The sequence below is a fragment of the Hippocampus zosterae genome, chromosome 14, assembly GCF_025434085.1.
Source record: "Hippocampus zosterae strain Florida chromosome 14, ASM2543408v3, whole genome shotgun sequence".
NCBI classification, from domain to species: Eukaryota; Metazoa; Chordata; class Actinopteri; order Syngnathiformes; family Syngnathidae; genus Hippocampus; species Hippocampus zosterae.
Window position 1 is genome coordinate 18002801 of NC_067464.1, and position 13312 is coordinate 18016112.

At 39.0% G+C, this 13312-nt stretch overlaps 1 protein-coding gene across 3 annotated transcripts in view; it reads right to left on the reverse strand.

Moving 5' to 3' along the window:
* The window catches only part of ttc7b (tetratricopeptide repeat domain 7B), a 31624-nt gene extending 18837 nt beyond the window's left edge, over positions 1-12787 (reverse strand). The window contains exons 1-10 of one of the 3 annotated variants that reach the window (XM_052085695.1): positions 12553-12787; positions 8459-8613; positions 7778-7853; positions 7589-7681; positions 3185-3348; positions 2801-2922; positions 1882-1960; positions 1480-1655; positions 1241-1304; positions 116-253 (exon numbers count right to left, since the gene is read on the reverse strand). In XM_052085695.1, the coding sequence (XP_051941655.1) occupies positions 116-253; positions 1241-1304; positions 1480-1655; positions 1882-1960; positions 2801-2922; positions 3185-3348; positions 7589-7681; positions 7778-7853; positions 8459-8613; positions 12553-12673 (1188 nt within the window). In that variant the 5' untranslated portion in view covers positions 12674-12787. The remainder of the gene's footprint in view (positions 1-115; positions 254-1240; positions 1305-1479; positions 1656-1881; positions 1961-2800; positions 2923-3184; positions 3349-7588; positions 7682-7777; positions 7854-8458; positions 8614-12552) is intronic. The other 2 variants (XM_052085696.1, XM_052085697.1) reach the window with 2 other exon arrangements.
* Positions 12788-13312: the final 525 nt, after the last annotated feature.

Here is a 13312-nt window from a genome sequence, read left to right on the forward strand (position 1 = left end):
GCTGTGTCTTATCAACATTTGGTGGATTTTTGGACAGTCTGTGAATGTGGCTTTTTCATTCAGCAATCAGGATTACTGGTATATACAGTAGACTGAGGACTGGATTATTACTTGCCTCTGATAGCATCTCATACTGTCCTCTCCTGCCTAAAGCGATAGTCAGCAGGTCGTACACCACAGAGGCAGACTGTAGACTAATGATTCGATCATTATTGTGTTCCGGAATCCTGCTTAGGACAGCATCACGGTTAGCCTGAAATAATAGAAACAATTGTAAAGTTACACTAAGAATGTATTACCGTATTTTCTAAAAGTCTTCCATTTTCTTAAAACCTCACAACCGCGCCTTAAAATCCGGTGCGCCTTGTGTATGATCATTATGGTAATATGTCGACCCCAAAATGGCTCCTTGCTGGAGACATGCTTACAATGTTATAACTTGCTGTTGGTTCAGTGAACTGTCGCTGCTTTATTAATTAAGTTTTTGTTGCAGCTCTGAAAAAAGGAGAGCTGTGGTGTTGTTTTTTTATAACACACGCTTTATTAATGGTTTTCACAGTCTCAACAAATATAGGTACATCTTTGTAAGTCTCCGTGCCTTCTCTTCTTCCGTTCGACTCGAGAGGCATTCATGACTGCCTCCAAAAAACGTAAATTAACGATTCCTTCAATTAAACTACGAAAATTGAAAATAATGCATCAAAACAGAAAATCAAGCAAGGAAATCACAAAACGAATTCCATAGCCTCCCTACAGAATGCATTTTGTTTGTTTGTATGTTTTCCTCGTTTGTGAATACTGTACATAACAAAGGAATAAATAGCAAATCCTTCTGAGACAGTCCAGTCTCCTACATTTTCCTGATATGTGATTGTTCTGTTGGAACTCCGCTCAAGGAAATGCCAAAATAAATTCTGTCGGGGGGCTACAGCATTTATTTTGTGATTTCCTTACTTGATTTTCTGTTTTGATGCATTATATTCAATTTTCATAGTTTCTTAAAGGAATCGTTAATTTACGTTTTTCTCGGTCATGAACGCATCTCAAGTTGAACGGAAGGAGCACATTTCCATCTAGTGGACGCATTGTAGATTGCATTTTATAATCTAGTGCGTCCAATATATGAAAAACATTTACAAAATAGGCCATTCTTCAAAGGTGCGCCTTATAATCCAGTGCGCATTTTAGTGCGGAAAATACGGTACTTTGGAGCAGTGTATGTCAATGGCACACGTCTTACCATGGACTCACTAATGAGGAGCAGCAATAATGCTTCTTCTGTGTTCTCCTGGGGACAAAAAAAACTGAGGGAGAGAAATGAGTAAAGAGATTCGAAAAGGGTGAGGGGAAAAAGAGAACAGAAAGATGAGCACATTGAGGACATTGCAACATCGACAATAGATTATTTTGAACAGCTGATATTGCTCCACTCTCCTCCTACTTATTCTCTCCATTCACCACAAAAACATGATTACTTACTTCTCTCCCGAGTACACGCGTGGGCGTCGGCTTAAGCTGTACTTCTTGCTTTGGACGTGTCCTTGTCGCGTGGGATCGTCCAGCGGTGACACAGTGGGCGGGTCTTCCACAGGAGACCAATAACTCTGTTCACACATTCCTCGGAGCAAGATCTCGGCAAGCTGTCTTGCTATAGTCTGAACATACACACGTGTGCATAGAGACACACACAAATACACTTATTTTCTGGCACCAAAGATCAGTCGAAGTCTCTCTCGCCATTTCTAATGTACTTCTTGTTTTAACCCGACTGTAATGTATTTCTAGAGCGCTTAAGAAAACAACAAGTGATGTAGAGTTCAACGGGAAGCCTAAACAAAGTCTGTCACCTAACAAAAGCCAACCTTCCAGCCTGCTCCATACCATGCGCAGGTTCTGTGTCGTCCTGGTCTCAACAGCTCGAAGAATTTCTCGAAATCGCCCGACACCTTGCGTCAGGTTACTTAAGCATGAAAAAGAAACATGCGTGAGGGGCAATCTCAGAAAAAAAAAGCTATTTAAAAAATGTAATTATGCAGATTTCTGTTTGTGCGTGAGCGAAAAGGGGAACGAATCACACACACGCAAAATCTTTTCTTGCACCAGTTTTCAACATGGCACATTCAGTCATCATTCATTTTCTGCCGAACTGAGCCATTTTTAAGAAAAATGCATTTAAGAACAACAGCTCGCATTTTAGTGGTTCAACATTATCAAAACTGCATATTCACAGATTTTATTTAAGGGCGTGGGGGAGGAACTTTTCCTCCGTTATAATTTTCTCCACTTAGTATGTAGAATCTCAGCGAGTATTCACACCATAAAAGTGCTTTGGTCAACTAGTCACCAAAAGCGCATAAGTTACAGTATTTAATTTGATTGATTCAATCAATCAACGACTCGTAAATAATGATGTCAATGTGTGCCCAGCATCGATGTGCACTAGTCCAGCGGCGAGCGACGTAGCTGGATGGCAGGTCAGACACATCGATTAAATAGATATTTTGTTCACACCCCGAATATTTTAGCACAAAAAATTATTTCATTGAAAAGAGCTTCTACATACTGGCGTACCAAGTAAAGAAACACACCAAAAATATTTGGGGAATTACCTATGTTCATGGAAATAAAATATAGCATCAACCTGACATTGGGTTGCGGCCTATATTTTTTAAAGGTAATTTACTGCATCCTCAGATAATTAAGTTCCCGTGTGAGTTTAAAAGGACATACAACTGTTATTGGCATCAGTCATTACTTGTCAGCACACACATGGCAATGTAATAGCAGGCTGCTGTCTTACCCGTTCTTGAAGTGAATGACATGGGCTCTCTGCAAGCCAGTCTCAAGGAAGTAACCCAGTTCCTGGTCCTGCGAAGTCGGGCCAGGCTTCGGGCTGCGATTTTGAATTCCAGCTGACAATGCCTGAGAAAAAAAATAGGAATTGTACACAATCATCACTCCAAAAGCATCACAAAGTTATAGGAGGTTGCAATGATGGAATTCCTCGTTGTCATGCAGCATTCCAGAGCCAGTCATTTTTTGAATCTCATCATTTTGTTCTCCAATAGAATTTTGTTTTTAATTGCCCGAAAAGCACATGAACACAAAATTGCTACTCTAATTATCCTAACAAAACCTTGACCGCTGACTTCAAAACACCTCAACACAGTCCACAAACACACACCTTCTCAGCCTCCTGCAAGTACAGCAGAGCAATGTCTCCAGATTTTTCATAGCATGTGATGATTTCTTGCTCTTGCTCAGTTTTGTTGCGATTAGAGGAGGGAGAACCGCTGTTCTTATTGGACAGCAGCGGAGAAGCGGCCGGGACTTTCTCTAGACACAAGCCTGAGGGAGAGAGACGACACAGTGAGACAGGATGACAAAAATAAAATTTTAAACCTGAGTTTCTTCGACACTTCACACAAATCTAGTGGCATTCCTACTCCCTCCATCTCTGATCTCAAAATCACCTACTGCCACCAAATTACAGATGATCCCTTGGGGAAAGGTTTGTCTCAAAACTATTCACACAAATATTTTGGTGATTTTCACGTGTTTTGAAGATCCACAAATTTATGCCAAATTTACATGTTTGTTAATGTCATTTTCCAATATTAAAACTAGAAACGGGAGATGGCTCGCTCCTGTTAAATAAGGCAAGGGAGCCAGCGACCACGAGGGACCCAGTGATGACGGCGAGAGAGCGAGCGACGACAGCGAGGGAACCAACAACGGCCGTGAGGGAGCCATCAACGACCGCGTGGGAGCGGGAAATTCACATCCCAAAAACATGAACTTCCAACCCTTTGAAGATATTGACTATAAGCCATTCGATTCCGAGAACAATTTGGACCCAGACAATAACTTCTTCAACAACAAACAAAGGGTAACAAACTCTGACCATTACCTGGATGAACAATTCAACACTAATATAAAATTGGAAAATGCACTTTCGGTAATACACTTAAACAGTAGAAGTCTCTATAAAAACTTCACAAAAATTAAAGAATACCTGACTAAATTCAATAAATTTAAAATAATTGCCATATCAGAAACTTGGCTTGATGAAGATAAAACAACTGAAATGGAAATAGAAGGTTATGAAATGTTTGCAACTAATACGGAAAACTAAAAAGGAGGGGCGGGGGTTGCAATATATGTAGACAAAGCACTTAAATGCAGTAAAATCGAGAGATTGACAAACACAATAGAAAACCTAATGGAATGTCTAACCATTGAAATACACAATAAAAAGGCATCAAATATCATCATAAGTTGCATCTATAGGACACCAGGAACATGTATTGACACATTCAAAAAAAAACTAACAGATATGCTCAGTTACTACAACGATAAGAAAACACGAATAATATGTGGTGACTTTAACATTGACTTATTAAACCCAAATAGACACAAAAAAACAACTGATTTCATAAATGCTATGTACAGCAACAGCTTTTTCCCAGTAATCCTGAAACTTAGCAGAATAACAGTTGACACAGCCACATTAATAGATAACATATTTATAAATAAGATTGATCATAAAATGGAAAGTGGACTTCTCATTAATGACATAAGTGACCACCTACCTGTTTTTGCAGTTTTTCATAATTATTTCGATAGAAAAGCTAAATCAACAACTCGTATAACAGAAATAAGACTAAGAACCCAACGTTCCATCGATGCCTTTAAGCAAGACCTAGAAAAACAAAACTGGACCGAGGTCTACTCAAACGAAGACCCAAATACAGCGTTTGAAGTATTTCAGTCTACCATAATCTCCTTATATGATAAACATTTTCCATTAACTAAAGTCTCCAAAAAGTATAATGACCCAAGTAAGCCATGGATAACGAAAGGTATAGAAAACGCATGTAAAAAGAAAAACAATTTATATAAATTTTTTGTAAAATTCAGAACTGAAGAAGCAGAAAAAAAATATAAGACCTGTAAAAATAAACTAGTAAATATTATAAGAACCAGTAAAGGAGATCATTATCATGCACTATTAGAGCAGAATAAAGGTAACACACAAGAAATATGGAAAATACTTAACCAAGAAATCAGAAATAGTCCTAAAAAATGGATTATCCAGAGTATTTTATCAAAGGCAAAAATACTATTTTGGAAAAAACTGCAGAAATAGCAACTTAATTTAATGAGTATTTTGTCAACATCGGCAGTAACCTAGCAAAACAAATTCCTGATCCAACAAACTTGTTTGAAATAGATAGATGCGTAGAAAAAAACTCCTCCACGATGTTCCTTACTGCTGTAAAACAAGAAGAAGTATCAGATATTATAAAAACCTTTAAAAATAAAAAGTCAACTGAATGCTTTAATATAGATATGACAATAACAAAGCAGATTATGAATATGTAGTTTCACGCACATATGCAACCTGTCATTCAAAGCTGGTATCTTTCCATCAAAAATGAAAATTGCTAAAGTTATTCCAATCTATAAAAGTGGAGAAAGACATCTGTTTACAAATTATAGAGCAATATCACTACTACCACAATTTTCAAAAATATTAGAAAAACTATTTTCTCGCAGACTTGATAGCTTTATACAAAAGCATGCGCTGTTAAGTGAGAATCAATATGGCTTCAGGGAAAAACGGACCACCTCAATGGCAGTTATGGAGTTTGTGCAAGCAATAGCCACTAATATAGACAACAAAGAATTTACTGTTGGGGTTTTCCTAGATCTAAAAAAAGCTTTTGACAAAATAGATCACAGCATATTATTGAAAAAACTAGAAAGATATGGCATTAGAGGTGTAGCTTATAAATGGATAAAAAGTTATTTAGAAAACAGATATCAGTACTTGCAACTCAACAATAAAAAAACGAATCAACTGAAAATCACTCACAGAGTTCCTCAGGGGTCAGTGCTTGGTCCAAAACTATTCATCTTATATATAAATGATATCTGCAAGGTCTCAAAACTATTTAAATGTGTCCTATTTGCTGATGATACAACTTTCTACTGTTCTGGAATAAATCTGAAACAGCTCCTGACAACCGTAGAAAACGAATTAAACAAATTAAAAAACTGGTTCGACAGAAATAAATTGTCACTTAACCTGAAAAAATCTAAGTTAATTGTTTTTGGCACAAGACCAATCAAACACCAAGCTAAAATTATGGTAAACTCAATTGAAATAGAAAGAGCGTATGAAACCAAGTTTCTCGGATTAGTAATAGACTCAAAACTATGTTGGAAACCACATATCGATAACGTAAGAAGAAAAATAGCCAAGACCGTAGGGATCCTCTACAAAACCAAGGAAGTGCTAAATAAGAGATCTTTGTACACATTATACACTTCATTATTATTACCATATATGACCTACTGTGTGGAAATATGGGGAAATGCCTGCAAAACAAACACACTCCCTATTCTCAAACTACAAAAAAAAAGCAATTTGAATTATTAATAGATCAAAATATAGGGAACCCACAAATCCACTATTCATCAAATTAAATACGATGAAATTTTATGACCTGGTTGACTTTAAAATCGCCCAATTAATGTACAAAGCACACAATAACCTGCTCTGCCAAAACATTCAGAAGTTTTTCGAAATTCGAGAAAGCAACTATGAATTAAGAGGTACCAACTTATTCAAAAAACTCAAAACAAGAACAAACATCAAGCAAAGAAGTGTATCTAGCAAAGGTGTTAATCTGTGGAATAATCTCAAAACGGACCTAAAAATGAGTAAATCGCATGCCGAGTTCAAAAACAAATTAAAAAAAAATAGTACAAACAACCTACATCAATCAGAGTTAAAATGATAAATTCTAAACATTAAATATAATGATAAATCAGAACTAAGTTGATAAATAGAGAAAGGTATTGAAATATCCATTATGAATACAAGAGAAAATTGACACACATTGCGAGACTAATAAAGGTTTTCTTAATCTTAATCTTAAGAGTGCCAGGGTGAGGATGTATATAATCCCGATACAAACCAAAAGTTGTAAAAATATCACGGTTAAGGGTAAAGTATGAGCCTTAATGGAGACTTCTTCTTACTTTTTCTTTACTGATTGATATAAAAATGATTCAGTAGATATAAACACATAACGGGGTAGGACTAGATAAGTTTTTTACTTCATCCTACTCCCTTGAACATAATAACTGTGTTGAATGAAGACTGATTTCTTTCTTTTTACTTTTTTATCTACCTCATTTTCTGTCAAATTATTACTGTATATGTTTTATGTTCAATAAACAAACAAACAAAATAGCAACAGGAACACTGCCACTAGGCGGATGGAGGTGGAATGGTCTTTACACGCGTGAATATCTGAGACCTGTGTATATGAATACTGTATGGTGAAACAGAGTGACGTCTGTCTCAATCATAAACGTGCATGTCCAAAAACGCACATTCAACACTTCACACACACAGAATTAGAATGAAATCTTTACAAATTGCGTGTTTAACATACGTGGCCAATAAAGATGATTCGGATTCTTGTTCTGAGGTCGGTGCAAATTCTAGTGCTTTGCACACCCACTTTAGGCTGCAGCAAGTCAAACAATGCATGTCTTTCTGTTTTATGTGTACCTTTCGTGGCATAGGCTTCTGCTATCATAGACAGCCTATACACTGGAGCTCCGACCAGCTGCATGTCGTCCAGATTTACCCTGTTATAGTGACCTGCAAAGAATCAACTCTATTATTTTACAACTCGGGGCATTGTCATTAAAAACGACAATATGTGATCAATTAATCTGAAAGTTAGCAGGGTGTTACCCAAAGCGTCTGTGTATTCTGCCTCAACATAACTAAGTTTGGCCATGAGCAGACTTGCTTCCTGGAGGTAATCAGCCTGCAAAGCAGACAATAAACATTAAAAAGATCAAAGAGTGGTAAACTGGATGCTTCAAATATCACAACACATAGCAACAAAAAGAAACTGCCTCCAAAGTCTACAGCAGTGGTTCTGAACCTGGGTTCGATCGAGCCCTAGGCGTTCGGTGAATCGGTCTCAGGGGTTCGACGGAGCTTCTGCCATGGAGGTCAATAAATCCCGAAAACATGTCAATTAGTTATGACACACCTGCTTGACCATCACTGGCTGCAGATGATCACATTACATTACTTGTCCAATCAGCCTGCGGAAAATTTAGTCACTCGGTAGTCAACGTGCGACTGCTGTGATAGTACGTCATAAAATGAAAAACAAAACAAACAAACTTATATGCATGTCTTGAAATGTTATTTAATTTGTTTTCAGTTTTTAATACATGTGTTTTTTTAGGTCTTGAATTTGTAAAAAGTCATATTTTTGTTTTTCACGAATGAAGGGTTCTGTGAATGTGCATATGAACTGGTTGGGTTTGGCACCTCTCACAAGGTTAAGAACCACTGGTCGACGGTGTATATAGGTCTATGGTGTGTCCATTTGTGTGCCATGTGGCCTTGGGTGGTTACCTTGAGGTTTCCTCTGTCCAAAGCAGCAGTGAGGTGCTTCCTGACCTCCACCAGTTTTGGTCGTGGGCCTCTTGGACTCGCACCCTGTTTGATTGGATTCTCCTTCAGGTACGTCAGAAGCTTGCATTCCCCCAACAACAGCTCTCCGAGGTCATCTGTACACATGGAAATATTTGTTTGGAAGAAAAAAATAAGTTCATCATCATCATCATACACTCTGCTTGATTGGATTGAATTATGGTGAAAATCGTGATATGTTCAATCAATCTGCCAAATCTTCAATCTATTTAAAATGAATCAATGATCAGAGCAACATATGGTTTCCAGTTGCAAATAAGGAGTACCGGATATGTCAATAATCAACTAATCTGTTGATTATTTTGTTGAAAAATCAATGAATAAGATTTTTCTTAATGTTTTAATTTCCATGCCTTTCGTCAAAAACAGGACATTATTTCAAAATGACAGCTCTGATATTACACAAATAACTTAATTATAATTCAGTTACCGATTTGGTTTGTAATATGTCAAAGAAATATATTTTTTGATTTAGCACAAAGAATTAGTCCAAGCATTCCAAGTAGTTGGACAAATTTAAATGACACAAGTAAATGAGTTATCCGTTAATAAATAAATTGAATACCAATTAATTTGATAATTGATTAGTTGAGGATAATTGTTGCACCTCTCATATGATTAATTCATGTTTAAGAACATTCAAAAGTGGAGGTTGTAACAAATTTGAATCACTGTGGACTAAAGGGGTGTTCACACGGCAAGATTTGGTCCGGTGCTGCGCCGGGGCTGCCCCAGTAGGGCGTTCACACGTGCAAATTAGCTCCGGCGTAGCCCCGGAAAAAGGCTTACACCGGACCAAATTTGATCCGCCTCAGGGAGGTGGTTTAAAAATTTGCTCCGGAGCAAATGCTCGTTTGCGAAGCAGCACCGATGTAAATTTGCACGTGTGAACGCAACTGGGTTAAATTTGCTCCTGAGCAAATGCTTGTGAAGAGTAGTATGGCTAGAATGCGTTGCTTTCGTGCTCTGTCGGACTTCCGTTATGTGTTTGTTTAATAACGACACAAGAATTGGCTGGTAACATCTTTCCTTTTGTAGGAGACTGGGCTGTCTCTGAGTTGTTTGTTCGTTCACAACCCCATATAATTTATTTTGTGATTTCCTCTCTTGATTTTCTGTTTGGTGTATTAGTGTTTGCTTTTCTGAGTGTCATTGAAGTCATTGTTGATTTACGTTTTCGTGGGCGGTCACTCTCGAGCAGAAGGCACGGAGACCGAGAAGAAGAATGTGCCTGTCCAATAGTCGCTTGAGTTGTGTATATACTAGTGATGGGAATTCCGGCTCCTTTTAGAGAGCCGGCTCTTTTGGATCGGCTCCCTAAAAAGAGACGGCTCTTTCGGCTCCCAAATGGCTCCTCATTTTTTTGTTGCTTAATTTAATACCAAAAATAACGTAATATTATGTGTAAAATGAAGTACTAATGCAAAAAATAGACACTATATCAAATATTTATTATTTATATGGCTTTATTTATATTCTTCTGAACATACTCAACATGGAGTGCTACAAAAATAAAAACAAAGTACAAAGACCCATCTCAAAACAAGGTCGTCAAAAAGTTCCAATCTCTGAATGTGTATATTTATAAGCTTTTAACTATTTACAGTAAAATATAAGTAAGCTTTGAATACCACACAACAAATTATAAATTAAAATTTGTAAAACAAAAAAAAAATCAGCATCCAGGTAAAGGTTTTAGCTTGTCTTTAGCGAAGATTGGCATGAAGAAAAACCAAGTGCCTCAGCTTTGAGGGGTTGATCCTCTTTCTCCTCTCTGTTAATATTTGCGCTGTTTTAGAGAAGATTCTCTCTGATGGGGACAGCTGTTGCGACAACACACAGCCAACACAAAATGGATGAAAATCCCTGGCAATCATTTTACCCAGTTCCTCGTCAATTGTGTTCAGTTTTGCTGGTTTTATAGCTTTTTGCATAAAGTTGCTCATAGAGCTCTGGGTTGTACCTCTAGGCAGTTGTGACATTGCAGCAGCAGCAACAGTTGCAGACACACTAGCACCTTCATTAATAGCTGGTTCCCTTGTTTTGTTCTTTTTTTGCTGTTTTTGTCTTTTGTTTTGTCACATGTTGTTTGTTGTTTCATTGTGTGGACCTGATATGGACTGTTTTCAGCGTTTTTTGGCCACGACATTCGTCAAAGGAGCAGTATCTGTGCTTGGTGGTTGCGCCTTCTCGGCAGCACGCCTGTACCAGCACAGATTTTGATTGGTAGGAATGTCGGCGCCATTGACTGTCGGTGCTGGACAGACCTGGGGCGCTTGTGTTTTTTGCGCCAGTAATGGGCAGCATTTTTCACAACCCCAATTTGTTCAGTGGCTATGTCAGCGCTGTTGGACAGTTGGCGTTGGTGCGGCTGGATTGATGGCCGCTGAAGTTGAGGATGAGGAGAGAGGAGCGTTGGCGAAGAGCGCCGATGCGTATTTGGAACCGTGAGTCGCCGCTTGGAATTGAAATGGATTTCCATGGGACAGGAGAAGTGAACCAATCTCTTTTTTCGTCAATGGATGCTACAGCTTCTTGTTGACTTTGAAACTTAGCTTGTAGCCGACGTGTGCACATTTTGAGCATGACATCTCTGATCCACTGGTTAAAGGACACTTTGATTCTCTCCTCTTTCATCTCAAACTGCTTCAAACAACAAAGCGTGTGACGGAAAAGTGGTTAGGACTGCACGACTGTCCGTGTTTTATGTTATGTGTTGTGTTTATTATTTTACTTTATGTTAACTGTTTTGTAAAGCGCTTTGTTACAGCTGCCGCTGTTGTGAAAGCGCTATATAAATCAGCATGTATTGTATTGTATTGTATTGTAAATTGTACTGATGGGTGGACATTTCTGATATGCCTGTGCAGGTTCCCTCCCCCTTCTCTAAACTGCAGCGCGCGCGTGTGCGCGTGCGTGTGTGTGTGTGACCCTCCCCTTCCGGCTGCCAATGAGGTGGGAGCCGGCTCCCATCGTTCACTTCAAAGAGCCGGCTCTGGGAGCCGGCTCGTTCGCGAACGACACATCACTAGTCTATACAGTACATTTTAAAAAGAACCAAGACGACAGCTCATTTGTTTTCTGTCGTTTTGCTCCCCTGCAGAAACTGCCGCGTGAACACAAGTTGGGCTGCACCGACGCTGTGCCGATGCGGTCACGCTCAGCGGCTTTGTACGTGTGAACGCTCCACACAATTTGCTGTGGTGCAAAATATATCGCAACAAAATACATCGGTGCAGCACCGGAGCAAATGTGTGCCGTGTGAACACCCCTTAAGATTAAACGAGATGTCCATGACAGCAACCAACTGTTCGTACACACATACCAAACAGAATTATGACAAGTAATCCTATTGCTGATCCCAGTCGGTGACCAGCGCTCGTAGTTATTAAGTAAATAAAGGCAGCATTTTTAAAAGACATTGACACAGGCACATCTCCAGGATTTCCTTTCCTCCCGGTGGGCGTCACCAATACATATATCTAAAATATAAACTAGAAACGGTGGAGGATCTTAAATGGGCTACACATATCTGACGGCGCTATTGCACCTCCTCGACCCGATTTAGCGACGTCCCTGCCTTTGATATTGTTTGAGAATAACCTATAAAGACGTTTTGCCATTTTCAGTTGGGCCACTGTGGTTTCACTTCTTTACGTGTACAAGATATTTTCGATAGACGCAAATTTGACAGTGGCGTATAGTATTACAGTGAAAATAACATTTAAAACATATACTGTTTCGCAGATCATACGTTCGTAACTAAATTGAAGTGGCGGGGAGTCTGCTGCATGGGGCAGTAAATCTGGGTCCGTTTGTCATTATTTAGGTGACATTTACATGATATTTTTTTCACGGGACTATCAAATATTGTTTTGGTTTCCATGAGTCAAGCACGAGTCATAATGTCGAGGTGTCGAATTACCCCACGTACGTTTCCTGATTCAGGAAGTCCTGAGGATTCCAATAGAGAGGAAGGCCGCGTGTACGTTTGACGGATTAAATATACATCTTACCGTTTGAAATCAATTTAGCTGAGAGCTGTCGAACTAACTCCGGTATCTTATCCCATTGCCCCTCTGAACGGCACCGCTCTATCTCGGTCTCCAGTCGTGAGCCAGACTTCTTGGCCGTCATTTCGGTGAGCTGCTTCGGCTTGGACCAAAACAGAAACACCAAAGAATCGCTCTTGACGTGAGCGGTCAAGCTCAGTATACAGACAATTGCGCTTCCGGTTATGAATTTCAAATGAAAGCACCCCCCTCCCCCCCCACACACACACACTACTCGCAGTTCATTAATTGCAACAAATTCCGCTGAGAGGAACTGTTGGGAACTATTTCAGCAGAGTTCTTTTTATCTGCATGAAGAATATGGAGAAACTCAGGAAATAATGTATTGTGATATCGGAAATATGAACGTCCTGTAATTTGGAGTAATTTTCTCTTTCTCTCAGAACTGGTGCCACATCGCACAGTACCGCTCTGTTAAGTGGTGGTTACTACACCACATATTATCGGAGTGCAACTCACACCACTCTTCATAGTGGCGCTGGTGATGGCCACAATTTTATAAAGTGCTGGATAAGGGCCACGTATCTGACAAGAGAATGACCCATAGGAGCGCAATCTGTAGTCGGTGAGCTCGAAGGACAACATTGACATTTCCATATTATTTATGTTCAACGGGTAGCGGTATTGAAAAGTTCATATCGTTTGGTCACAATCAAAAAGAAGAAGAAGAAGAAGAAGAAGAAGAAGAAGAAGAAGATGAAGC